Source organism: Alosa pseudoharengus, unplaced genomic scaffold (genome assembly GCF_046254945.1).
Source record: "Alosa pseudoharengus isolate Yale_2024_CS ecotype anadromous, Long Island Sound unplaced genomic scaffold, YU_APseudo_1.1 YU_APseudo_1.1_scf_1, whole genome shotgun sequence".
Lineage (NCBI taxonomy): Eukaryota > Metazoa > Chordata > Actinopteri > Clupeiformes > Clupeidae > Alosa > Alosa pseudoharengus.
In genome coordinates, this window is record NW_027468564.1 from 40963722 (window position 1) to 40991355 (window position 27634).

The 27634-nt window shown below is 42.0% G+C and overlaps 2 protein-coding genes and 3 long non-coding RNA genes across 6 annotated transcripts; 1 reads left to right on the plus strand and 4 right to left on the minus strand.

The window, feature by feature from the left end:
- Window positions 1-1828: 1828 nt before the first annotated feature.
- On the minus strand, window positions 1829-5401 carry LOC143140934 (TOG array regulator of axonemal microtubules protein 1-like). Of its 2 annotated transcripts, XM_076302216.1 has the most exons (6): window positions 5325-5401; window positions 4469-4574; window positions 3971-4206; window positions 3563-3721; window positions 2256-2381; window positions 1829-2105 (listed from the first exon to the last, which is right to left on the minus strand). In XM_076302216.1, exons 3-6 carry the CDS (start codon window positions 4186-4188, stop codon window positions 2093-2095), a joined length of 516 nt encoding a protein of 171 aa, XP_076158331.1. In that variant the 5' UTR covers window positions 4189-4206; window positions 4469-4574; window positions 5325-5401; the 3' UTR covers window positions 1829-2092. The 2 variants fall into 2 exon arrangements, with proteins under 2 accessions (XP_076158331.1, XP_076158249.1); XM_076302134.1 differs by lacking the exon at window positions 1829-2105 and having other exon boundaries at window positions 2140-2381.
- LOC143118935 (uncharacterized) lies at window positions 4831-10887 on the minus strand. The gene is made up of 4 exons (XM_076280100.1): window positions 10695-10887; window positions 6533-6705; window positions 5325-6252; window positions 4831-5045 (listed from the first exon to the last, which is right to left on the minus strand). The coding sequence occupies exons 1-4, from the start codon at window positions 10885-10887 to the stop codon at window positions 4831-4833; spliced, it is 1509 nt and encodes a 502-aa protein (XP_076136215.1).
- Window positions 10888-12308: 1421 nt separating this feature from the next.
- LOC143127962 (uncharacterized) lies at window positions 12309-14482 on the minus strand. Its single transcript, XR_012987750.1, has 3 exons — window positions 14235-14482; window positions 12938-12998; window positions 12309-12630 (listed from the first exon to the last, which is right to left on the minus strand). It is a non-coding gene; the product is annotated as an uncharacterized LOC143127962 (long non-coding RNA).
- A 274-nt stretch (window positions 14483-14756) lies between these two features.
- LOC143127966 (uncharacterized) lies at window positions 14757-16598 on the plus strand. The gene is made up of 2 exons (XR_012987751.1): window positions 14757-15239; window positions 15650-16598. It is a non-coding gene; the product is annotated as an uncharacterized LOC143127966 (long non-coding RNA).
- Window positions 16599-19614: 3016 nt separating this feature from the next.
- On the minus strand, window positions 19615-21252 carry LOC143141057 (uncharacterized). The gene is made up of 3 exons (XR_012990729.1): window positions 21153-21252; window positions 20978-21053; window positions 19615-20878 (listed from the first exon to the last, which is right to left on the minus strand). It is a non-coding gene; the product is annotated as an uncharacterized LOC143141057 (long non-coding RNA).
- Between the last annotated feature and the right edge of the window lie 6382 nt (window positions 21253-27634).

The window sequence follows — 27634 nt, forward strand, 5'->3', positions numbered from 1 at the left end:
AAAAATTCCAATAGATTTTACAGGAGACTATTTCCAGATACAGGGTTGTAACACTCACGTTGCGCATCATCAGACAACATCAAGCTTCACATCAAATGAAACAGAGGGGTACATATACCTGGCGACCAGCACCATTCACATAGACAGGGAAACAATAAACAATCAATTACCACAGGAAGACAAGACAGACCCTGAATCACAAGCATACAGATGTGACCTATGCCCTAGTAGTTATATCCAAAGAAATTGCTAAATAGTACACCCTATTGCTGGTGTTAAGAATAAAGATCGCGGCGGTTTGATCAGGACCGTCGCGAACGTCCCCCACAGCAATAAACAGAATGGCACGGCTCAATGCCGCCCGGAACCAATAAATCGTCCGTAGTGTCTCGTCGGCCCCCTTTGCCACCGGACATTCAGAGCCAGAACGAGACACTGATCTATAAAGAACAAAGTGTGAACGAGACAACACAGTTGGTAACTTTAAGGTCTGCATAGCATTCATGTTTTACTCAAGCTTATGCGTCTAACCTAAGTTAACAATAAATGTGCAAACATAGCAGATAGTTGTCTTGTGTAATACATTACATGAAACATTACCACATTATGGGAAATAGTGTTAGGTGAGTGCAAACGTCCAAAGTGCTAGCCACGTAGCTATGGCCCGAAGTTATATTCTTGCGCAACAGCATGTTGCCATCGCCACACCGACGCAGTTCATTTTGTCCATAGATCCATAAGGTAACCGTCCATAATGTGATGTAAAAGTAATTTAGTGAATGTTCATGTTGTGTATGCATGTGTGGGTACATAACCACTGATATGGAGGAAAGATGAGTGCCGACAGGGCACAAGTCCTGTGCGGTCATGTCTTGACCGTCACAGCCATGTAGGTTTGGATTTTGATTTCCCTTAATAATAACTACCTTCATTTAAAAACTGCATTTTGTGTTTACTTGTGTTATCTTTGACTAATATTTAAATTGGTTTGCTCTGAAACATTTAAGTGTGACAAACATGCAAACAAATAAGAAATCAGGAATGGGGCAAACACTCTTTCACACCACTGTAGCTCCGCTCACAAATAACGCTGCAACTTTTCCACGTGCGGATCACGACAGAAGAAATATGGGCCTTCAAACAGTTTGTTGTTATTTACCATGCTGCACAATTGGTGCAAAATATTGGGAATATTCCAAAAGGACTTGAAAACAAGATGTTTTATCAACAGCAATGTCGAAATTATGATTGCTAAAGTAGATTTATTAAACGATATCAAGATAATGTCATAGACACACGCAGACACAGCGTTAGCCACTGTTATCACAGCGTTAGCCACTACTCCTGACATCACAACTCTACCTCTCTCCTCTGCCCATCGTTCCTCCCCCTGTTCTCTTCCTGGCCCCTATTTCACTTGCCTATCTCGCCAAGGAGGCTCATAATTATAAGGCTGTGGCCCATCAAAGGCGTTCTCGTTTATAATCACCTCTGAGTCTGTGTCAGGATTCATTACACCATTCATTGAACTTGACCTGTTTGCCCTCTCTTACCTCACTTCCGGTTATTGGTTTATAGATGCGGAATTATTTTCTCAAAATTTTCTCACAATATGTTTCTAGTCTAGTTAGAATGTTTTGTAAGACTGCTATGCACGCTACATGTGCAAAACAGTGGCAAAGTTTATTATTAACGATGTTGAGCCAAATGAGACAGACAAATACACTTTGTTCCCCTTTATTTTTAACTTGTTTCAGAAAAAGGAAACTGAAAGATGTGAAAAAGAAACAAAATACAAATTAGGCCTATGTAAAAATAGATGTTTGAATGCTGCAGCTGGTTGGGGGCTGTAGAGCTGCTTGAGAGTGAATGAGAGCAGACTGGAATGGGAGAAGGAGCTTGGTCTTGTTGGTAGTCTGCTGGAATGCTGCTGCTGGGCTGGATGATCCTTTGTTGATGCCAGAATTCCTTTTTAATTTGGATTTGCGACTATGTAGGGATTGTGCATTGCTTAATGCACATTTTTAAAAATGTTACGGTTTGTGTGTAGACCAGTATTCATTATTGCATTCTTCCAGCTTGGATGTTCACTTCAATGAATATTTCTGGGGGGGTGGACAAAAGGACACATTACTAAGACATTTCCTTCTGGATTCTCTGAGGTTAAATGATAATAGGTAGAGATGTTGGCCAATTTTTGACAATGATAGATAAATGCTATGTGTTAATGGTGTCCTCCAGTGGTTTGCACCCACTTTTTTTGGCATTTGTTGATGACGTCCCTGACAGTGCCTTGATCTCTCTGAGGGGCGAACCTGTCCACCATCTTGATAAGGTCAGGATGGGAAGCCAAGAATGCCAGCGTGTTACGGGCATGGGTCCTGTTTTAGACACAAACAATACATCAACACCAATTTATTTACAATCAATAAATAATGACAGCATTAAAACAACATTGTGATGTTTTTTATATGTTAAATTAACATTCAAAATATGTTTGATGCCACATTGTTTTTTCATAGGCAGAACTGCCTGTTTTTATTTCATCACAAGAGGGTGTGAGGCAGACTCTCTGTTTATGACAGTGGAGTAGAATCATTTGACGTCACACTTGACCAGTTGGCACTTTAGCTGAATACACTTGAAGTGGCTAGGCGAGACATCACTTATTGCAGAGACCGTTTAGAGAGTCAATCAATCTACTCCAAACTTCTCGGTCATCAAATTTTGAATTACAGGTAAACATAGCCTTAAACCTACGCCAAAAAAGCTAGTATTATGCCCATTTTTATGTGTAAAAGCAATAACTCTGAAAGAAAGAAAATATTGAATGCTTATTATTTGCATTATTGAATGTTTGGCAAGAATGATTGCTTTCCAGCTTTCATTGTAATGCTTATGTCTTACAGTGTCTTTTCCCTATTCTACGCCCGTTTCTTGTGTTAAGTGATGGGAAGTGGCAGTGACAAAGCATGTCCCAATCAGATGGCATATACAGTAGGGCCCAGCCGTTACATGACTGTGGTTAGCTGTTTGATGTCTTCTTTTTTTAATTTATTTGTTTTTATTTCAGCTTCAATACTCTTTTTGTAAGTATTCAGGTTATGTAATGAACCCCTAGACATTTGAACATCGCCAGTCTCTCCCTGTGTTTGTGTTATAATTTTGATCCAGTGGTGACATAACCTTAGAGCATCAGCCCATTTTTAAAGTACCTGCAGGCATGTCGTTGGACAACAGGTTTTTTGAATTGGCATGTTTTGTACGGGCACTGCACTAGTTAATTTACAGTCACTACATGGACCAACATATTGTATAACATACTGTATAAGGCACTGTGTAATATGTACAGTGCAAAACATAGTGTTTTCTGAATTTGTTACTAACTCTTCATTGTGTTTTCACAGTGGTAAACATACCATTTCAAATCCATGACACTGACAGATAATTCTATGTAGTATTGATATATGACATGACATGACTTTTGGATATCACATAATAAATTGATTGTTAGGTTTGGTTGGCTGAGTTGTTATTTAGAAACAAGAAGTAGCACTCCCACCTGACTTCCTGTGCACTGTCGAGGGCCAGACAGCTGATGGAGTGGATAAAGCGGTCAGTCAGGTTCTTTTTGCCAGACAAGACGCGGGATGCCCCCATGACCTCTGCCAGTCTCTCCAGGAACTGTGCAGTGGTCTTCCTCACGGCCGCATTACGGTGTCTAAGAAAGTAGAGAACCATTGAGACAAACCAAGAGAAACACAGAGCCAGAGAATGAGTAAGCCAGAGAGTCAGAGGAGAAAAAGAACCATATAACCCGGAGAGCCATGTGTGAAACCAGGTGAAACAGAGAACTAGGTAACAGTTGTTGAGGACTAGTAGAACCATTAGTATCAGCAGTATCACAGAGAACCAATAAACTTCAGAAAGTCTGAAGTAAAGGCTCATCAGGGTTCTCTCTCCCCCTCACCTGAGCCCTGTGTTGATGAGGGCGTTCATGCTGCGAGAGGGGGTGACGTTGAGCACCATGTACCCCAGTGCCAGCTCCATGTCCTCCCTGATGAAGCCGCTGGCCTCTCCAGCTTTCGGCAGCAGTGTCTGGGCAGTGCCCTCGGCCTCTGCGTCCATGCCTCGCCCCAGGTGAGCGTGCAGGTGGGCCAGCGTCACCATGGCAGCACGGGAAACCATCGAGCGCAGGTTCTTCACCTGGGTGTGTTGAGAAAGGTAGAATGACAAAATGTTACAAACTGTCTCAAAAATACATAGAACACAAAGAAAGTTTGTTACAACGGTGTTCTCATACTGTCTATAAAAATGAGTCCAGGCCCAACATGCATACATTGTAGAGGCACCAAGACGAGTAAGCTTATTGAAACTGTGCAGTATAACTAAATCATCTGAATACATATTCTCGGGCCTGAAACAGAACAAATGCAACATGAGCTCTATCTTGTTTTCCAGCAGAGACCTCGTGGTAGACGGCCAGACACACATCATGCAGCCTGGGCAGCAGCACCTCAGCGTGGTGCTGAGACAGAGACCTGATGGAGATCAGGGCCTCGATCTTCTGCTCCCTGCAGAAACAACAACACACACACAACTCAGAGGAGCATATACTTGACTTTACACTTTAGAGCTAAGCTGAAGATATACTGCTAAAGACCTTGCATAGACTGTCTTCAATTAAAGACACTCTTTGAACACACATATGTCATTTGCATGTATCTTAGCTGAAAACCTATAATTTGTCTCAAGTAAATATGTTAAAGTAGCTTATCATAGCTAATAGCCTATCATTTGTATAGATTTAATGTGTTAGCCTAGCCTATTTTAGCTATACTCCCACCAATCATCCTCTCTGAGCAGCCTGAAGGCCTGCAGGATGGCCTCCTCGGGACAGGACACAGGGGGCAGTTTGGCCAGCTCAGGGAGCTCCCTGGTCTGCTGGGTGCTGCTTGTTAGCTTCTCTATCACTCTCTTCTTCTTCACCTCCTTACACTCCCTCACTTCCTCCTTCCCTGCCAGACACTCCACTGACTTTTGCTCTGGGAGGTCAAAGGTCAAATCTGTTTGTCTCTATACACTACCATGGCAAATTATGTTATGCACTGATGTTTAAGTATTGTTAAGTTGTCAAGACTGTATGAGATGGTCTGCATGTGCTCCATGGGTCTGCACACATGTGTTATTAAGTTTGATTTGTAGATCCTGTTCTTGTGTTGCAACCAAAGCTATATCAGACAATACGATCAGTGTGTGTGAGTGAGTGTGTATGCAAGAGGGGTTAGGGAAATGTATCTAACTTTACTGACTTCACTGCTCACCTGTCACAGCAGTGGCCACACTAACTGAAGCTGTCTTCTTGAGGCGTGGCAGTCTACTGACGAACCGTCTCTGTTTGGTTACCTGGGGTTTGGCTGTCTCTGGGGGGGAGGGGACAGCATGGGCAGTGGGTGGAGTGGGGGTGTTGCGGAAGGGCAGAGCGCGCAGTGCGGACGGGGTCCTGAGGTCCACAGGGCTGAGGCTGCTCGTAGAACTGCCTGCACGGTCAGAAGCGCTGGCATTGCCACTGAGGACACTGTTACAGCGTAGACTGGCGAGTCTGATCTCCTCAGCAACACGCAGGGCCTCCAGTCGGAGGTTCTCAGGAATCTGGTGGACGTTTAGGGGTTCCAGCACACACCCCGTATCCTGCTCCTGCTTTGACTGCATTGTATGCTTTACCTGGGGTCGGCCACTGTTTATGTTGTCCTGGTGACCGCTGGTTTTCAGGCCAACATCTTGGACAGTTTTGATGCAGCGCCTGGCCTTGATCTTCTTCGGCTCGTTGTTCTGACTTGCCTTGGCGATGACAGGTGGAGAAGGTGCCATACTGCCATTGGCAACGCCACTCGGGGCTCTGTTGTGATGGAGTGGCATCAGCAGGTGAGCGCGATCAAGGCCAGTCAAATTCCTCCTGCCTAGGGGACGCGGAGCACCTCCTTGCGGAATTGCAGAGAGCCGACTGTCACCTAGGAACAGCTGGACCGGGTCCTTGCCCTGGGCAAGCGCAGGCAAGGAGGAGAATGAGCCACAGGACTGCTGCTGCTGGGCGCGTGCAGGGGTAATAGGGGGCAACAGCTCATGTTGACCAGACGCTACACTGGCTCTGAGCGACTGGAGAGAGCCGCAGAGCATTGTGGGATTGTGGTCTGGCAGTATCACAGGCACAAGATGAGGATGGAGATGCGGGTGAAGCAGCTGATGATGACACTGTAAACAGGGAGGAGGAAACATGTCAAACATGGCCCCACCAGCACCCAACACCACAAACAGACATTTGCACACACACAGTTCTGTATGTGAACCTAATATGAAAGTTACTATAAGTAACTTAGCCCATGGTATGATTTCTATAATTGATTAACAGCCAGATTGCGCATAAGCTGTATTTGTATTGGCCTCAGGGAATATGGGCTATTAAATGTACATACCAGTTGTAGCTTAGGCTATATTGTACTAGGCCTACTATTCGATTTTATAGGGAACTCACACATGCTGGGAAGCAGGTCTGGGAGCCGGTGTACTGCATCCGCTCCAGGTTTTCCCTCAGGAGCTGCTGCATTATGTGTTTCATCTCCTGGTTTTGGGCATGGAGTCTATCCAACTCCTCTTTAAGGCTTTGGGGATCCATAGAACTGAAAATATCCAATTCACTGACTGGAGCTACATTTCAAAATTGTGATGATAATGAGCTGAAGTTAAACGTCCTGAACTTAAAATATAATATGGTATCAAATTAGGAAAATTACAATTTGAAAGATATATATATAATCGAAACGGAAAAACAAGCGTGTAGGCTATATCCGACTGAGAAGTTGCAACAAGTGAAGCAAAGCAGTATTTTGGCGGAGGATGACAGCTACGCTATTGTGAACTCACCATTATGACGCATAACGAGTTCCATAAGCCTAGAGGTCACAATCGCCTCTGTCTATTCATGGGTTTCATCAGGTCCCTTTCCACAGGTGTATTAATCAAGCACCATGCAGTCTGCATTGATAATTAAGGTGTTTGATTTTATACACCTGTGGAAAGGGACCTGATGAAACCCATGAATAAACTAACCAATAAACATCAGTAAATGCAACCTTATATAGTCTTCTTAGGCTTCCTTAGGCTTGATAGCAAGCAAATTAGTCAGTATCAATTAATTGATAGTTGCAAGTCTATAATGTTGATTTGAGTTCAGTGAGTGATTGTTGTGCTAAACCGCTAAATTAAGGACTAGCCTATGCTGTGATATCATTATTTCACTCCAAACCAAACACGTAAAATCAACCACAGAACAAGAACGGTCATCAACCATGTAACGCAATCTGTCAAAGTGAAACCACATTCCTGAATTTGCATTCTGATTCTGAAGTTTATCCGGATGATAATGGAGAACAATGAAAATACGTTTACCTTCAGTATTTCGGGTTGGTGGTTTTAAACTTATGTGAGCGGACACAACAGACCAATTTACAATACCCTCTACTGAGGAGCAAGGATAACACAAGTTTCCACATGTTTTTAATATCTCAGGATAGAGTTTAAAAGCGCTTTGTTTAATTAAAAATGTTTTCCCTTTCGGTTAGTTTCCACGTCAGTGTGTGAGACAGTGAACAATTTTAAAATGTTGGTAGAACTACATTAAAGAACAGCAATTTAATCAATCATTAATAGCATGAACAAACATAAATCAGAACCGCTTAATTAAGTGTATGCTGAACAGATTATGCCTTAGGCCTACCCATCTTGAAAGCACTAAAATCATCAGCGGAGCACTAAGCAACCCAAATGCGCAAGTACGAATGTTCACAGCAAATCAAGTAACAGTAGCTAAGGGACCGTTCGTTATTTATAAACGGGGTCACCGGAGGAAAATAGGGGAGGGTCATGTCTTTTTATTCTTTGTTGAGGGGAGGGTCACCTAACTTTTTTTTGTCTAGGAGGGAGGGTCACCCATCTTTTGTTTAATGAAAACAGCAAAAAATCTAAGTGGCTTGTTTGATTGTTGATTTCTGTCGCCATAATAACGTTCTCTTTCCTTCCATAGCTCTGTCAACATTGAACAATGAAAATGAGGGAGATTTCCCGGGTTTCTCACGCAAAATACGGAAAATGTCAACATTCGTCCCCATTAACGTTGGAAGGGTTGGAGCAACAAAGTAGCCTACTTTATTCACGCCTAACAGCCTATATCCATTTGGTCAACTTTATCCAGCCCTAAAAAAGCTAAATTTAACTTTGGTTTACTTGTAGTTTACCGTGTAGCCTAACTTTAAACAGTGTGCATGCTTAACACAAAGCATAGGCCTACGTGTGCTTCATTCATCCACACATCCAGCTCCTAACGTTTTGACAAGCATTTCTACCAATTGACCTTGTTCCTAGCCTCGTGAGACCATCCTGATCCATCTGGCGGAGTCAGGTTACCTTGTTCCTATCCATCTCTAGCTTTGCTGTCTCCATCCTTTCTGTTTTTGCTGTTTGCAAAAAAATATATAGTATTTATTGGTAACCAGCAACAAGTGCAATTTGTTAATCGCTGTCATTCTCCTGCCAACAAAAATGTGTTAGGCCTACGTTCCAAGTAGCAGTGCGTAATTCTGCTTCATAAAGTTGAACAAATACATTTGGTCATATAAATATCCAGTTTATGGTCTACAGTGTAGTTGGTAAGTTATGGTAGGCCAACTTGGAGTGAATACAGGGGGAATTCTTTGTCTAGCTGAGTAGCCTGGCAGGTGCGCACCTTTTCGGCCGAACACCGCAAGCGCTAATGAATCTTGCTATCACGACAACCACGTCGTTAACTTAAATAGGCCTAGATTACAGTTTTTCTCAGTCACTTTGGTGCTTTTTGCAGATCAGAATGAAAATTCTCATAACTATTAGTTCAACCTCCACAACATTTAGTCATTTGTGCACATCATAGTAGCAATTTCTCCTTCCTCTGAACAAATTGCAAATACTTTTGGATATGTATCAGTTGCTTTCATACAATTCTCTGCTGTTTTTTAACATTATCATTTGCTTATGTCATGTCAGTCAAAATGAACTATACTTATGGATACTGAATAGTCGTTCCCTATAAAACTAATAGTCTTCATTTCATTGCTTGAGTCATTACATACACAATTGTTGAACTAGTTATCAAATTCTGTCACAATGCTGAATTGCAAAGAGCATACAGTAAAAATGTATATTCAGTGTCTTGTACTCACTTACTCCCCTAACTACAGCAATGTGTAACTTTGTAGTTTTCAAATGGCTGTACAAGTACTTTATAGTGCTGTCTTGAGCATGTTCAGGTAGTGTCACTGAGTTCTGACCTTTTTTTGCATTGGAAAACACTGAGAGAACTGTCATAATGAAAACATGACAAAGCCATTTGACTATCTTGTTCATAAACGATGGTGTCAAAGACTTCTCAATTTGATGACACTGCCAGTTTCATTGACATGAATACGTGCTTTTGAGGAATGGACTATCCATTTTGAGCAAGTGACGTGCTTTTGCAGGTCATCCACTAGGTTTTGCAGTTTGCACTATTTGTTTTGAGAAATGCACTAACTGCTGTGCAAATGTTAATAGTGATGTGAGAATAGCACCAAAGTGAAAAACTGTAACATCACTCTGAGTTCGCATTCAAGCAAGCAAAACGATTATTTGAATACATCTGTTTCACTGGAAGGGCAAGGGGTAACAACAGGACAACACAGAGACAGGCAAGAATGCAGGACTGTTATGAGTATTACAGTAATATGGGATATTCTACAAGAAACTATTAAAACGGCAAGACAGCAGGGAAACGTTAAAATGATAAACCCAGAAAAAGTTGGCATGTTGGGTATTTTTCGGTCCCTGTGATTATTTGTGAAATTGTGCAAACGGCCTTTTCAAGTCATTTGAGAAGGAAGGAGTGTAGCAAGCTCCCAAATTGACGCTCGTCTGAGAAATTGAGTTTTGGATAATGTTAAGCTTCGGCAGCTTTACAATGACTGAGGAAGCCTAGAGACAAGTCCATAGCAACAAGTTCATGTGTTGAATTTGTTATTACCCAGTGTGCTTTGTTGAATGGTCTCAATGCTTTATTGTTTTATTTCATGTGAATATTACTAGAGGAGTAACTTTTCAAGTAGGCTAATGCAGTTGCAGGAAGTGTGCATTTAGTTTCCATATTGTGTTTCCACAACAATGTTAGGAAGTAAATCTACTGAAATGGCCACCATCTTGGTGAAGTGTGATGTGTAAGATCAGAAAGCAGAGGGTGATTTTAGAACGGTAGCATATGTTGATGTGTTATCATAGCATAGTGCGTAACAGCGTGGGCGGAATACTTCAACAATTGGCTGGGGAGGGTCATGTCATTTTTGAAAATGCTGCTGGAGGGTCGTTGTAAATTTTATAGCAGGTAGGGGAGGGTCATGCAACTTTTGATCGAAGCACTCAAAATCCCTCCGGTGATCCCGTTTATAAATAACGAACGGTCCCTAATGAGCTGCAAAAGATTTAGATGGATTATATTCCCAACGTCTTTGATACATTGATAATGACAGTAATGAAAGTCCTTACAGTAGGTATTGGAATTACTTCTCAAAGAATGTGGGTGGCTCTTAAAAGAGCCTTTGTGTGGTGAAGCGTTACGTTAACACTTTACTTGGAACTTGTGTATTTTGTGACGGCCTTTGTTCCCTCGGACACGGCGTGCTTGGCCAGCTCACCGGGCAGAAGCAGGCGCACTGCAGTCTGGATCTCCCTTGAAGAGATGGTAGAGCGCTTGTTGTAGTGGGCTAAGCAGGAGGACTCTCCAGCGATGCGCTCAAAGATGTCGTTCACGAAAGAGTTCATGATACCCATCGCATTGGAAGAGATACCAGTCTCAGATACCTGTAACCTTCTTCTACTAAACCATCAGAATTGGATTGTAGATATAGAATGTTCCATGATCAGTTTATGTTTTGTGAAGGTAATGTTGATGTCAGCTAGCTAGAAGCTAGGTGGCTAACGTCAGATCCAAACACAGCTTGTAAATGCACTTCAATAAAGCTGTGTAACGAAATGATCCAGTACTTTATTTTGAAATTATTACGTGCATGTTGTTTTTGTATAGTCTCCAACGTAGTAGGCCTAGATAGTGTCGTTGTGAGAGATCACTGTGCTACCCATCTCTTAGAAAAAACGAGGAGTCGCACAAACGAGGTGTAGTGAACATTGAATCTGTCAGGGGCAAAAGGAACAAGTACGCCGAAATAGCTATTGTTTACAACAGTCTTTTTGAAGGGGGTGCGTTGGCCAAATAATATTAAAAAGATGCAACACAAATGGCTATGGTTTGTCAACAAAAACGTTGTCTAGAGTATGCATCAATAATTGACAAACAAACGCTACCTACCCTGTTTTTCGTGCTAAACGTCACTGAAGCCTAGTTAATTGAAGGATGACATCTTACTTGCAACAGTGTCGATGTCTGAGACCTGGGCGATGTTTGAGCATCTTGCAATGTTAATAACAAATGCACCTTCCTGTGTAGACTACAGTAAGGTGCCTAACTTGTGAAAGTTAGGTGTGTTTTATGGGGAAATGTTTTGGATATCATACAAATGATGGTCATATGAAGGACAGATATACACATGAGGCATTTAATAAATGATATACCAGCTTGGCTTTTTATGTAAGATTGCCTTTTATGTAGGTACATTGTAAAAGGCAATCTTACACAAAAAGCCAAGCTGATATATCATTGATTAAATGCCTTGTGTGTATGTGTCCGTCATATGACCATAATGTGTATGATATCCAAAACATTTCCCCATAGAAAAACACCTAAGTAGCAAATTGTTGCAACACTATGGAAGACAAAGCTCTTATTTCTTTCCCAAAAGTTTTAGTTGTTGTTCCACGAGTTAAGGTTCAGAAACTTTTGCTAATATGTTCCACTCACCGTGCTATTACTAACACTACTTCGGCCAGCAAGACTGCGGGGATATGCTGTTTTGTGTGTTGGTAGACTCTAATCACATTGTTGCACAAGCCACGCACTCAAGTAAACGTAACCTAACCAGTTGGTCATTTAAAAAACAAAAACATTGGGACGCTGCAGAGTGAAATCCACATTATATATGCCCTATAAAAGGTTAATGTCAAAGTAACAAGTAAACAAGAAACATATTTTATTGAAAAACTTGTGGACATCATAGAAATACACAACATGGAACAATACATGAACACCTATAAACCAATTATTAATATATATATATATATATATATACACACCCGGTGCCACCTGTGGAGAGCAGGCTCACAGCAAGCCATGAGGTCCTTGCTGCCAGGAGAGATGAGACCCAGCAGTGGTTGGCAGGGAGGATCCTCAAGGGAACGTGGCAAACCGCAGATATGCGGCAGGGGCTGGAGCCAGAAGTGCTCCACCACTACGTGGATCTCTGGTAGGTCAAGGTCTCCCACTGCAGCATCGTTATGATACATCTGGGTGCAAGCCTAGATTGTCAGGTGGTTGATCCTTTGCAGGTTCCCCACTTTGTACTGATCAGACATTTCCGTGTAGAGGAGAGGATTTGGTGAGACGAGTCCTTCATTGAAGTTCTGAAAGACAAATAAGATATTTTTTATCATTCCACATTTATGGACGTATTTCTTCAATAGTATGTGTGTGTGTGTGTGTGTGTGTGTGTGTGTGTGTGTGCATGCGTGCGTGCTTTGTTCAATTTTCAATTTGTCTGTTTTACAATTATTCTGTTGATCAGCATGTGGGCGTGCATGTGTGTGTGACATATTTCTCGATGTATTTTCTTGATTTCGGATTCAGTGATTATTACTAACAACTTAGCATGTGGGAGTGTATGGGTGCGTGTGTATGCATGTAGAAGAGCAGGGAAGTGAAAATACTCACGTGACAACACCAGCACCTCCAGTTCCACTATCCTCGTGTGAGCTGCATCCAATGCACCTACCTGATGCAAACAAATAGAGAAAAAGTAGAGAAATAATTAAACAGATCACAGCACCTCTTTAAACTCAGTCCATATCAAGAATAGCTTATTTCCCTGATGCTGACATCCTGCTAAACTGTAAACAAAAAATGCTTATTAATTAATTACGGTACACTACAATTACTTTAGTGTGCAATGATGACATACTGTAGTAAGTTATGAGTGCTGTGACACAAAATAGCATCACAATAATCTGTGTTTCAGTAAAAGGTGTATGAAATATAAATGTATGAAATAATCTCTTGTTTAGTTTAAAACAGACACAGACACACGAACACAATTTGCTGTCTAAACCTAGCTAACATTACTATCTATATCTTTGCTTTGTTACCTAGGGTTATTGGCTCTGTGCAGCACTAGGTAGAGACAAACTCCACGTAGTGCACGTAGGCGGGGGGAAGCTAAAATCACGTAAATATCTACTTGAAACAGAGCAGACTGGCACACAGCAGTGCTCCTTGGAGCTGCCCACGGGTTTAAGAAGCGTAAAACACTTGCATAAATTGTATTTCATACATTTTGGCACAACTGAAGCATTCATCTTTAGGTGCTTTTTAAAAGCGATTACAACGAACGAGAAACGTGTGCCGTTCACCCACCATAACACAAACACGAAGTTCGTCTTTCATATCATGCCGTAGGCTGGTGTATTTAGGAAAAAGGTGGAAGCTAAAATTGCGTTTAAATATCTACTTGAAACCGAGCAGACTGACACACAGCAGTAATCCTTGGAGCTGCCCACGGGTTTAAGAAAACACTTGCATAAATTGTATTTCATACATTTTTGCACAACTGAAGCATTCATCTTTAGGTGCTTTTTAAAAGCGATTACAACGAGCGAGAAACGTGTGCCGTTCACCCACCATAACACAAACACGAAGTTCGTCTTTCATATCATACCGTAGGCTGGTGTATTTAGGAAAAAGGTGGAAGCTACAATTGCGTTTAAATATCGACTTGAAACCGAGCAGACTGCAGTCAGACTAGCATCAGTGCTCATCAGTCACCCATGGTTTTAAGAAGCTTAACACTTGCACATTGTAGGCTAATGTTATTTCTTACGTTTTGGTACAATTTAAGTACTAATTATGTAGTGCACAGAGCCAGTAAAATCCTCCAAATAAACATAATGTATATGCAAATGTACACCTAGCTATTTATCTCCTTGCCAGTTCATATACTCGGATCAAATCTTACCTGGGGATGGTCGTGCGTCGTAGTTATGGTCCGTAGCTAGGCTAGCTAGCTAAGCTAAGGTAGCTAGCAACATCAACATCTTTCCACAAGGTTGTTGGACTTCATGAACATCAAACCCCAGTCTCTCAGTTGTCCTTTCAAAAACAGACTTCCTGGCTTGGGTTGTGTCAGAGACCTCTGGTTTGTTAAAACCACTAGGTGTTTTGTACAGGTCACTGCTACGGAAATGCATACTAGAAAGGACTGTGCTATTAGAGACGTTAAACAGTGGGCCTTCCTCTCTCCTGATGGCTTGAATCCATTTTCTTCGACGGTCCACATCGCGGGGAAAATTTTGAAAGCTCAAATATGGTTGTTTTGGTCTGCTGTTGGTACACAGAGGCACACAATACCGCCTTGTGCAAATCATCTGTGCCATTGCCATTCACCGTGAATGGTGTTCCGTATGACCGGAAGTAGCGATACGTCTTAATGTAGCAAAACGGAAGAGACGCCATTTTTAGATGAGATAGGCTTATAGTGGCGCGAGTATGCTCGCCCAAATACTGGCGGGCCAATCAAATTGTCAGGGCGGGCTTTATACGATGATGGACAGATGCTCAACAGTAACGTAATCCACCACGTCACCAAAGAGCGCTTGGGTTGAATTCGTTTACAACAACGATGGCTGCCGCTGGAGAATTGAGATGTGTAGATTCTGCTATCAGGTCTGTTCTAGAAGATATCGACAGCGAATTAATTTTAAAAGAGGAACAGAGTAACGGGATCAAGGCATTTGTTGATAAGAAAGATGTTTTTTGCCGAAGCAACTGAAATGGGCATCACGGCGATGCAACTCGGCGTGCACGACGAGGTGGATATAGCCAGCGGTCGTTGCCAGATCCTTTTTTGAAGCCCGGAATCCTGGCTGCTGAACAACAAGTGGAGGGACATGCTAGGCTCCGATGTTTTTCAAGCCAACGTAATGGGTGTCGTCATGGACGAAGTTCATCTAACTTACAAATGGTAAGAGAGTCTAACTGTCTGACTTAGTAAATAACTCCCAATGTCGTGATATGAATCCCATGTTGTAAACATAGTAGCCTAGGTATCGTTGTACGTTCGCTAACTCAGACTTGGTACAATCATAACGTTAGTGTGATTGTAGCGAACTAGCTGTTAAAACATTCTAATGTAGGTTACTGTTTTATTTCTATCAGTGGTCAGGCTGCAAAAGGGCAGAAGGGCATTTGGGTGTTGCTTTATGTACTCAAGCACCATACCCATATTGGTAGGCTATTCACTGTACCCCTTATAAGTGATGTATTCTTTTTAGATGTCAGTACAGTCATTAAAAAGTACTTAATGATACTACTCATAATTTCTTATTTTTACTGTTACTTATTGGTTGCTTTTTGTACTGCTATATATTCCAGGTACACCTGTGCTGACATTGACCGCTTCTGCTGATCGGGAATCCAGAGCCAGGGTTATGAAACAGCTTCAGATGGACAATCCAATAAATTTGGCCCTGAGCCCAAACAGAACAAGTGGGTTTGATTAAAGTACCTGGCCATACACTGGAGTGCCTACACTGGATTGTGAGGGATGTTAGTACAAAGCTTGACCCAGCAGTTAAGACGGTACTTTAATGGAGTCACTAGTTGTCTGCGGAAAGCTTTGTACTGCCATTTTGAGGAACACACCACATCTGTTGATCTAGGACATCTGTGCTGCACTCACTGCCATTCTGTTTGTTCTTGTGAACCTGAAGGTTGTGGGGAGCTAATCCCCAAATATGAACACTTTCAAGGGGAGGTTTCATCACACCACAAACACAGAATAGTCACACCTAAGGGCACACTTTTGATCAGGGAACTGTTACAAACTTACAGGAGTAGTTTACTTCAGGACCATAAAAACATACCACTTTACACAGTCGACACAGCCTGCACTGGTTTTGGAGATGAACTCATTGATCAGTTTTAGAACAGTGCACACAGATATTTGACCTGGACTTCATTATCCATAATCTCCCTACATACAAGCTGGAACATGCAAAAGAGATACTATGAATTATGCATGAGGTTTTTGATGACATCGAACAGAGTCAAACTAATTTGTTTGATGACTGTGTTGTTCAGGATGACCGTGTTCAGGTTGACATGGATTACACTGGTTACTTTGATGACGAGGATGAGGATGATAAGATACAATCATCCCCAAGTAACTTGGAATCAGGCTTGTCAATGTTGAAGATCTCAGGCTAGCTTCAAATTCAGGCTCAAATTTGTAGCTTCAGGGTCCTGTTGTTGTGCAAATGCCTTTTTTTTTTACCTCTGTTACATTAATATTTTTGAATAAAATTAAAATGGTTTATACTTCTCTACTGGTTGGTGATGTTTCTGCATTTAAAGACAAACAATAAGACATGTCAATAAAGATTTTTAATATCTACACATAATAGGTAATGTTTGAAGATATACGCTGAACTTTGAACATACAACCAATAAAACACAAAAATGTTTTCAAGAATGTGGATACTACTAAACTATTATATGAAAACAATTATTTACATTGTCATTTACGAAAACAATATTTACAAATTACCATCACCATTTACATTTCACATTTACTTAATTATTTAAATAGGCACATTTTGCCAGTCCATTATTTTCTCCTGGTAATTCAGCTTTGCCAATAAGTTTCTCTTGAAATTCGGGAATGCATGAGACTGCCTGCCTGGGTGATTTTTGTTGGGAAAGTTGTGTCTCCCTGAAAACGTTTACCAGTGTTAAAACGTCCTGTTCTCGGGCCACATGATGAATGCCAGCCGGCCTTGTCAGCTCCAGCTCTGTGTCCGTTTTGTCCATTAGCTCTTTGACGATGCCAATGGACCTACTGATTCTGGCTGCTGACATTTCTGACATGTTTGGTCCCAATCCTCTCATAAATGATTTGAGAAAATTGTTTAGGTGTTCCAGGTGGAGGTCAAGTGGATGGAAAATGGGTGACAACCTGAAATATAAGTGAACACATCAGTGTGAAGAATTACAGTATAGCCTAATAAGTATAACGTGCATTGACAATACATTGGAAAATACAGACTGTTAAATATGGTGACACCAGATGCAATTGCTGAGCAGGTCAGAGAAACACTGCCCACCCCCCACAGAGGTGCAGAGCACAGAAGTGGGGGTTGGATAACATGCTAGTCCATTACAAAATGAAGTTTCTACATATTGACAAAGTGACAGAGGCCAACTTACACATCAGGTACAAGTTTATCCTGGTAACATTTGCTCACACTACACTGAAATTCGGGCTGGCTTCCAGAATACTAGTCATGTCAAAATATGACTAGATGATTTAATCATAGATAGATTTCACGGAAATGAGGAGTGTGGGAATGCACAGTGTTTATCACACTGGACAATAATCACGACTCACTATTAACTCATGTGAAACGTGGCAATCGAGGTTATTCTCATAGTCATATCATAAGAAGTAGAAATGTATTAACAAGCTTACCTCTGTAATGCTTCTTCGCGTTTTTGTACCGGTTGGAGTTGACGGATTGGGGCAGAACTTCTTCAGAGTCCGGGGCGTCTCTGATGCCTCAGATGAACACGGTTCTTCAGGCTGGTCTCCTTCGTCTTCTGTCCATTTTTTAAACACGGGCATGTCGCGTTCCAACCGTGTTATAAAGTTCTGACAGGACCGACAAATGCGATGCGATTTGTTTGCAGTGTTGTGGAGTTGTAATCCTAAACGGATAACTTGATCGTATATGCATTCACCTTTACTGTTTCTCTCAAAAATGAGGTTCGTGTGTTGAAGAACTCCGTGTATCCTTACATTATTTTTACAACACCTGCGAAAATCGCTCACATTTTCTTCTTCTAGCGTGCAGTTGAGTTCTGTTGACATCAACTATGCGTCGCTTAACATACGTCACACACTCCGTTGCTCTGATTGGTTGTAGGTCTATGGTGCAGAGGCATTTTTTTTCCTGGTTCGTTTGAAACACGCCCCATAATCACAGCTCTATGGAGCAGTATCCAAGGGGGCAGGCGAATTCCCGGAAGTAGAAGAATCGACGTAGGCTGGAGGGACCACCTCTCTGCTAACTCCCATAGAAGTCTATTCATTCTAGGATTTTTTTGAAATACCATAACTTCATATAACATATATCCTGTGCCGATATTGTAGCTTCTGTGCAATCTACATAAACACTACAAAGGCAAAACAGACTCCATTACCTCGTCCGTAACGTTGGTTACCCGTAAGAAGAATGGTTAGCTTGTTCAGTTGGAGGGAAGCTAGCTTTGACGTAATCTCTCTTTCGCGCCGTAGGGAGATAACCGTATTGTTTGAATAAGAAGCTCAGTCCACCTTACTGTCTGACGGTAACTCATAAGCAAAACCTAGCATACACGACCGTATGTTAAGGTAAAGCATTACACAGAGGCAACCTTATAGTAATAAAAAAGTAAACCTAATTTTTTTAAAAACGGCACTAATCATTTCAGAGGTTTTCGATGGATTGACCGTAGGTCGGAAAAGTGGAAAGAAGATTAGCTTCAAGGCTATAACTTTTTTGTTTTGTTTTAGCATGACTGTTTTTGAAGATGATCATGTATGGTAGCTTCAACATTAACACGACTTGGTGAGGATGATATTAATAATAATACATAAATAAATGTTTAACTTTGATGACTTTGAAGGCGAAGGAAGTGTGAGAAGAATTTCTGTGTATCTTATCATATGAGTTACAAGATTCAGTTCGATGGCTATAACGTCACGAAGTTAAGTGTGAGTCTGCGCAGTACTGGGGGGACCAACTGAAAAATCGTTCTATTTGACTCAGTGCCCTCCCATTGAAAACGACGGAGTCTGTTCGTCCATTTCTTTTACTGTCTATGGCAGTATCAGACTCAAATTCTGACTAGAATTGAGTATGACTACGTCAGGCTAGGCGCCTGCAGGAATTAATGCTATGGTACGCACACCCATCACCCCCCCCCCCCCCCCCCCGCAAAAAAAAAAAAAAAAAAAATCACTCGTGAACAATATTTGTCCGTTTTAGGTCCGTGCATTGGTCAGCAAAAAATTAGCCTACATAGCATAACAACATCCACATGCAATAATACAACGACAATGTCTACAATGACCTATTCATTTGGACAACTTGATACAGCCCTATACAGGCTAAAGTTACTTTTAGTTTTGTTCTAGCGTAACGTGACGTCTGGCTTTAGTGCAGTTGTGGCAGAGCTGAGGGGTTATTGATTCTAGACGACTACGCCATCTAGGGGATTGCGCCCCAAGAAGTTTAGTTTTAAAGGGTGGTTACTCTCAACCAATGACACAGGTTCGCATGTACATCAAGAGACTGGAGACGTGATTTACAAAAAAAATACAAAGTATTTTTATTAAGAGTTTGACAAAGTACTAACAGAGTGATCACTCCTTAAAACACAAGCGGATATGAGCAGTTATAAGATGTTATAAGATGTGTGGACCATGGGGGCGCAGGGCCCGGAGAGACTACTCAACTGGATAGTGTGGGGAGAAACAGGGCTGTAGCTTACCACGGCAGGGGTAGACTGAAGAGGAGGGGGACGGGTCCAAAACCACACCACACGTGAACACAGCAAGATCAAAATACAAAAGAAAAAAAGCAAAACCCTGGATGTGCACAAAATAGAAGACCAGTGAGGAAAGGGCTCCACCACCGACCCACTGCTCGAGGTCAAACAGCTCCTGTCTTCCACACACACCAAGGGAGAGAGAAAGAGAAGGGCAACAATGTTTAGTGAGGGCAGGAAGGTCACAAAATGGCTAGTTGGACATAGCATACAACAATGTGTAGGACGCTTAGCTTTTATGCACACAGAGCCCTGGGCCTTCCACTTAGTACTAGGCGGGAGGTCCCTGCATACTGCCCCAATGGTCCACTGCAAGACACAATCACAAGATTCCAAGGCCCACGCACACACACATGCACATGCACCCTAAACCGCAGACGAACACACACAAGCATGCACCTCAACCGCAGACGAACACACACAAGCATGCACCTCAACCGCAGACGCACACACACACTCACACACTCACAAGCACCCCAACCACAGCCACAAACACACGCGCACACACACACAAGCACATAGTCAACTCTCCTATTTAGGAGTGAAATGAAAAAAAGAAAATAAACAAACAAAAACACACAGCGTGAAGACAATGGACACAAAAGTAAGGCTAAACCATATAGCAACAGGCGGTGGTGATAGAGGCGAGTACAGTCTAGCCCAGTATCATTTGGACACGTTAGAACATGCAGTCATAACACATAGAATACACAGTATACTGTACAGCAAGCGGCTTCCCAGGTGGCACGGCCGCGGGGGAAGCTACCTGACTGGACAGCAAAGGTTAGCCTACGGTAGAATTTATGTGGAAACAAAGCAGCAGTGGCGAGGCTTATGTGCAGCCACAATCTGGAGCACCGCACAGGCTTCAGTTAAACTTCACCGTCTGAAATCACAGAGGAGAATTAATACAAGCCAAATACCTCTAAATGCAGAAACTGAAATTAAGAGTAGGCTACATACCTGGAAGCACAGCTAATCCAAGAACATGACAGGAAGGGCTACCGAACAGTGCTAAAACCAGACAACAGGCAAACAAGGCAGATTAAACCCCCCGGAGATAATCAACGGGGTATAAAAAGCGTCCGACATAAATTAGGAAGATCGGTATACCTTAATGACACGATTCCAGTGAATAAACGCTCAAGGCTGGACGTGCAAACAGTCCACTGCCAAGCGAGGATGCGCTCTAAAGCAAGGAAGCATAAACTAATGATGCGGTCGCACAAAAGCATAAACAGGTGTCACGACCGCATCAAACCGCGTGTGACTTTAAGAGAAAGCTTACCTTGTAGTAGAACGATGCAAGAGACCCAAGCAGTAAACCTAGCTCCAGTAAGGCCAAACCAAACTGCCCGCAAGCCACCCAAACACGGAAGCTAGCTCCTCCAGCGACAATGGGAGAACGGAAGACGCACGGTCAGCTGATATCTAGCCGTATAAATATACTCAATGTAGGGGCCGCCCCCTTCATTAACGTACCCACCTCCAATCTGGCAGCTGCCAGAGGGAAACAGGGAAAGCACAAGCTACCCTGCTACACAGTCTTGCCCATCTGGAATAACTCCTAGCTTTGCTGCCTCCATCCTTTCTGTTTTCGTTGTTTAAACTTGTGATATCCATGATGAGTATTGAGTTAGTGAATTAGCTCAACATTGTGTGTTGATAACCATATATAGATTGCCGAGTAAAAGAAAACAACAAGTAGCCTATTGCGTGTCTGCGTGCGTATTCTCTCTCCTGCTCAAACAAAATGCGTGCACGTTAATTTTGATAACGTGTTCACTAACTTTACGTAATAGAAAATGGTAAATTGCCTAATGGCATGCACCTAAAGGGATACTGTGCATAGTTGGGAAGGTATGGTAGGCCAATTTGGTGTTAATACACACACACACAAGGGACATTTTATGTTGTTTAGTAGCTTGATGGTACGCAGTTAGAGGCGTATCAAGCTTTTTAAAAGTGTGGGGGTTGTGGGATAGGGAAGTGAAACAATCCGGCCAAATTATAAATAACTCCCTACAGGGACGTTGTAAGTATTTTCTGAGAGGGGTGCGGACTATATTGGCATGTATCCGGGAGTTTCTCCCCCGAAACTTTTTTGAAATTCTGATTGCTAAATAAATACACCATTTTAATGCAGTTTGGCAGGGACAGAACAAGCAGCGCCCCTCATATGTGGTGGTGTCTAGAAGGGATACAGCTAAGGGTTAGGGTTAGGATTAGGGTTAGGTTACTTCCTGTCCTGATACTGTTTATTTCTATGGAGATTTCACTGGAGATTTCACTATCTGTTACGTGACTTCCGTTGTTAGCTGTATCCCATCTAGCCACAACCCTCATGTGTGGCTCATGTGACATGTAGGCCTACATGATCTACCTGCTATCACTTCACTATTTGACACTGCCCTACATGGAGACATATCTCATGTTATAAATGAAGAAATCATTTCAGAAATTATGTTTTGTGCATATGGTTAGCAGGCTACAATAAATTGCCTAACAGACAACAGCCTAATTTCGAGGTATCACTGGACTATTAATATAATACCTATGTATAAATGTAAAGGACACAAAATAATGACAGAACTGTAAGCTCAAATTCAAAAACGTTTTAAGTCTACCATGCAAAGGGAATATAAATAAATTGTGTTGCATATAGCCAGCTTAATTAATGCCAGTTTAAAGATTATGATTAGCAGTTTCTATGCTGTTTTCAATAATAGTTACAGGAAGCCACGTTGTTGATTAAACGAGTGTTGTAGCCCACGTTACCTTTCACTTGCTGCAGGGACGCACACTTTGCATGAGCGCTCATACGCGTTCTTTGAGTTCTACATGCTGGAAATCCTAGTTCTCAGATGTAGGACTCAAATGTGTCTTGACGCCGCTGTTTGTAAAATCAAAATAAGATGTTCTAAATGGAACGCGATCGTATTTAAGACATTGAGATCTGTAGTACATGTAGAACGACACACATTGACAGTGAAATGGGTCCGTGTAACGCTTTGCAGTGCTTTGTTCTATTTGCTCCATCCATCTGATCCAAATAAAAAATGTGTTCAATAATCCAATTCTCAATTTTTTTTAACTGGTCAGCAAATAGATAATTGCTGCTATTTTCTAAATGTGTCATTAGTCACGCAAGATAAAGAAAAAGACAGAAACTGGATTGGAAACAAAAGTAAAATTCAGTTAATATTGGATTTTTGCCCTTTTTACCGTTTTTGTTGGGGTGAACCACAAGCGTAGGGGGTTGCCCTGATACATATTGGCGCGCGGTGTTGGTGATCACATTTTATCAGCGGATGTAGAGATGGAGGCCTATCAAACACAGTTCAGCTTGCATCAAGGTGCCAAGCGATTGATAATGTCAGTTCGAGATCAAAACTTCAGATGCAGAGGGAGACATTGCTGCATTCTGATACCTATGAGTACGTGTGTAGAATGTTCATGTTCTGGGAGGCTTTGGAGACCTACATGATCCAATGGACTTGAGCCGTAGCCTATAGCAATGTAGGCTATTTGCTGTTGAAATTAATAAATAGATAAACTGATAAATTAGGCATATACTCACTGTTGTGTCTTCGTTTAGCCTAATGAAACATAGTCTAGCGTAAAGTGTTAAATAAGCAAAAATGTCCCATGTCAAACAGTGCTTGGGGTAGCCTTTATAGCCTAGACTGACGTCGATGGCAAAGAATTCTGCTTTGGGGAATTATTTGCTATGGTATGGCATGGCCATGGTATTCAAATATACTGTAGATATGTTCAACATAGGGCTGAAAGTTATGTTTAACGTGCCATCTCCCAAAAATCGGCGAAGTTTTAGTTATTAATCACTAAAGTAATGAGTCAAAATCACGCACAACTTAGGCGGCGCTCTTCCACCATCTAGCCTGGCCCAGCTAGATGGTGTTCTCCCCCAGGTGCTCGTGGTTCAGTCCAACCAAAAGCTCAAAAAAGGAAAATTAGAAAATTGACGCATCATTTCAATTTTTAACTTCTGAACAGAAAACCGTAACTGTGCTTAATTGAAAATCAAAATATGCAACAATAACCCATTTACTGTGCCGTCCTAAAGAATGGATAACGGATTTTTAAGCCTATTTTTATATTTTGTCATGTGAATTCTGCAAATAGAACATAGCACTGCAAAGCGTTACACGGACCGAAATGCCGCCGACGTTTGTAAGATCAATAAGATCAAATAAGATGTTCTAAATGGAACGCGATGTAAGCTGTTCAGATCTTTTCCAAGCGTCTTGGAGACGTATATGTGCTGGCCTGGATGTCTATATAGCTGATGACACCAAATTAATAAGAAGGCTATTTCTGATTTGGGAAACTTTTAGCCAATCTTCCTGCAAATTATCAGACGTGAAGCACCAGGCATAACTTAATTTCGCGGCTACGTGGACCAGTAAGCTAATTGTTGAGGAGGCCCATAGTTTGAGAAAAGCTGCAGATCATAGACAGAGAATAATGAGAACAGTAGCCAAGGCCCTTGGTGCGCGCACCCCCGCTTTCACTTTGACTCGTGCATTTCTACATTGTGACAAAAACTGTCAGAGAGACAGTGAATTTTGGTTTACTAATAATGTGGTAACAATTATCATTTCAATTCTACCTCATATCTGATCGATCACTGCAGACTTTATAATGCAGACTCAAGCAGCCTTGAAAGACGCACACTTTGAATTTGATCAGAGCGGCTCGGGTTATTCACTGACGCTAACTTGATGTGATTGGCTGGATGACCGTTCAATCAAATCAACAGACTTATTTGTGTCTCTCTGTGTGTGCGTTATCAGAGCCCACCCTTATTAGACATACGGTTCCAACTCTTTACGTGAACGCTTATTTCCATATTTTACTTTCGTTTTAATCTGACAAAAAGTGTGGGGGATAGAATCGTGTTCCAGGAAAAGTGTGTACGTTATAACACCCACATCCCCCACGCTTGCTACGCGCCTGCGCACAGTGCGTACGGACCATGGAGGTATTATATATAACTGGAGAGAGTGACAAAGTCCCGCCCTCCATACAAATGAATGGTGGAGGCTAGGCTAGTAAATCCAGCCAATTCATAGTCAACGCCATATTGAACACTGGGGCTCAGATCCAGCGCCAGTCGGCTCTGACCATGCGCCAAGTTCTAAAGCTGGAAATGACGCATGAACCACGTCGATTTTTATTGGATATTCTGTAAAAAGAGAGTTGTCCTCCAGTAAGAGGGTGGCGATAATGCACATACTTTGCTTGCCACGTAACAAGAAGAAGAAAAAGTTGCTCGGGAACGCGCATGGAGTCCGAGTGGAGTCGCCCTGAAGCGCAACTTAATTTCATTGGATAACACAGCGGCTCTAACTAAGAGCGGTCTGCTTGCTGTCCTGCTGCAAATATGCATTCGAACTTGATGTGAAATATCCGTAGTCGAACTATAAATAAACTATTCGGTTTTTAGTGCCAAGTGTAGCGCATTTTTACAGTTTGTAAAAAGTTTGTTTTTTATTTTATTGTTTGCCATCTCATAGCGGGTGCTCTAAACGTATTCTAGCGTTGGCCCATGACCAAATCAAGCCAATAATAGCTAGTAGCCACAATAATGACTGAAGCCAGAGCCCTCAATAGCCACCCTGTTTTGAAAATTATATTGAAGATATTCAATATTATTGAAGATAGTATTGAAGATAACGCACAGAACGGTCAGCCTGAGCGGACAATTACGTCCCCAACTCATCTAAAATGTGGTGTCTTTACTTTGAGTTGTACACCGCAGATGGTAAAGTAACGGTTAAAGAGAATGTTGTCTGCGGACTCAGCAAAGAACAGTTTACTTACGCATCCACGACGTCCAATCTTCGCGCTCACCTGTGGAGTTACCATCCAAATGAGGCAGCGGTGTCAGAGGCACAGTAGACGGCCAGAGCATCGCCAGGCGTCCAACATCGTATGATTGCATTTCCGTAAATCCTAAATTATGTCCAGGGTCTGCTATTTACTTAGGCTGCAAAGCACAGGTATTTATTTGAGGTATGCTTATTCGAGGCAGACCTTTATTTCTTACATTGTACGTTATTGTGAGACATGCGTTTTGTTTGGAGCGGCATACCAGCTATCAAACGCAGACGATTTTCGGTTTTGGTATGGGATTTAATTTACTTTTTGACTTGTATTATATAGTTAAATGTTGAGGCTGATGGGCATTTAAATCTAGAGGGTATTTGATGATCACTGTAAAGTTTCGTGTAGTTGAAAAAGTGTGAGACAAGGCCTTTTTCATTCATTGAACGTGCACTGTGCTCTAATGGAATCCTTATTGCATAGCGAAGTAGCCTAAATTGAGTTTTTTTTAATTATGCATGGTTTACTTTTTATTAAATTCGTAGGCTGGAATGCCTCGCGGCAATATTGTGTTTAAATGTAGTAGCCTAGTGCTTCAGCCTCTGGCAAGCTCCAAAGGGGGCGGCTATAGGTTGAGAGCAACGTGTTGGAGACCCATGGTGTAACGAGACAAGGTCTTTATGCCGCTGTTGTGTAATTTATTGTCTTTAATCATGTTTAGGCTACGTTTGTTCGGGACAAACAACAACGAAACAAGATCAATACAATTTTCTTTATTTGTTTATTTGTCATATGATGGATAAACAACCATAATATGCACGTCTTCTCATAGGATCCTCAAGAAATACGCACTGAATAACGTTTGGCTGTAGCCGCCGGATAGGTACCCGCCCACCAACATGTACGCGCATGAGAGCTCGTGCCCAACATGGATTTTCGTGCATGGAGCTGGTTCCAAATGCTCCATGCAGCGCCATATTTGAAAATGGCGTATGCTAACATGCCGAAGCTAATCTGCACGCTCTTGACCCCCTGGTACGGACGTACACCTGCAGGCGCGCCTGTCAGCCAGTACTGTACAACACACAACTAAACCCGTGCTAGTGATTTTGGAGTTTCTTCTTTGTGTATAAGTATAAGTATATATACTCTTTTGATCCCGTGAGGGACATTTGGTCTCTGCATTTACCCCAATCCGTGAATTAGTGAAACACGCTCAGCACACAGTGAACACACAGTGAGGTGAAACACACACTAACCCTGGCGCAGTGAGCTGCCTGCAACAACAGCGGCGCTCGGGGAGCAGTGAGGGGTTAGGTGCCTTGCTCAAGGCATCCATTGATACTTATAGCAAAACCACTCACTGATTTCGCAAAACTAAAAGCACAAACACTGCTTTGGTCTCAGTTTGCAATTTTGTAACACACACTTTGTGTAACACATTCACTGCACTTACATTATTTTGCCAACTCTCTGGCACACTTTCTCATGTGAAAACTGTTTTAGATAATTAGTTCACTTTGCAATCAGCCTAAGCACTATAAATAAGCCACAAGTAATGTACAATGGGTACAGAGGGAACAGGAGGAGTGAGAAGAGAAAGAAATAGCCCTTTTACAGCCAAAAAAACAGTCTACATGTGGGGATATTGTCATGTCAGGCCTGGATACGTCATTCCAGAATATATTTTCCCCTGTGCCTTGGACTAGGACATTACATGTGATGTAGACGGAATTTTGAGAGAGACGACCCGTGGGGTATACTACGAAGCATGTTAGACATATCTAGGCAATGTAGACATATCGAGGCTTGACAAAGCCTTGACTCAGGGGTATACGTTAAGTGATACTACGATAGCAGTTATGTGATATATTTGTCAAACGCTTTCAGCTCAGATCTGTGCGCGTTCTCGGTGTTAGG

Bases quoted from the DNA above. Each gene is read 5' to 3' on its own strand.
- LOC143140934 (XM_076302134.1), bottom strand. From the start codon at position 4,188: ATGGTTTCCCGTGCTGCCATGGTGACGCTGGCCCACCTGCACGCTCAC. The intron at 3,722-3,970 runs GTGAGGGGGAGA...CTACTTTCTTAG, and splicing joins CTCATCAACACAGGGCTCAG to ACACCGTAATGCGGCCGTGA. The intron at 2,382-3,562 runs GTGGGAGTGCTA...TGTCTAAAACAG, and splicing joins GACAGTGCACAGGAAGTCAG to GACCCATGCCCGTAACACGC.
- LOC143118935 (XM_076280100.1), bottom strand. From the start codon at position 10,887: ATGGGTATCATGAACTCTTTCGTGAACGACATCTTTGAGCGCATCGCT. The intron at 6,706-10,694 runs GTTCCAAGTAAA...TTTGAAATGTAG, and splicing joins GGCCGTCACAAAATACACAA to CTCCAGTCAGTGAATTGGAT. The intron at 5,046-5,324 runs GTGAGCAGTGAA...TTGACCTCCCAG, and splicing joins TGTGGCCACTGCTGTGACAG to AGCAAAAGTCAGTGGAGTGT.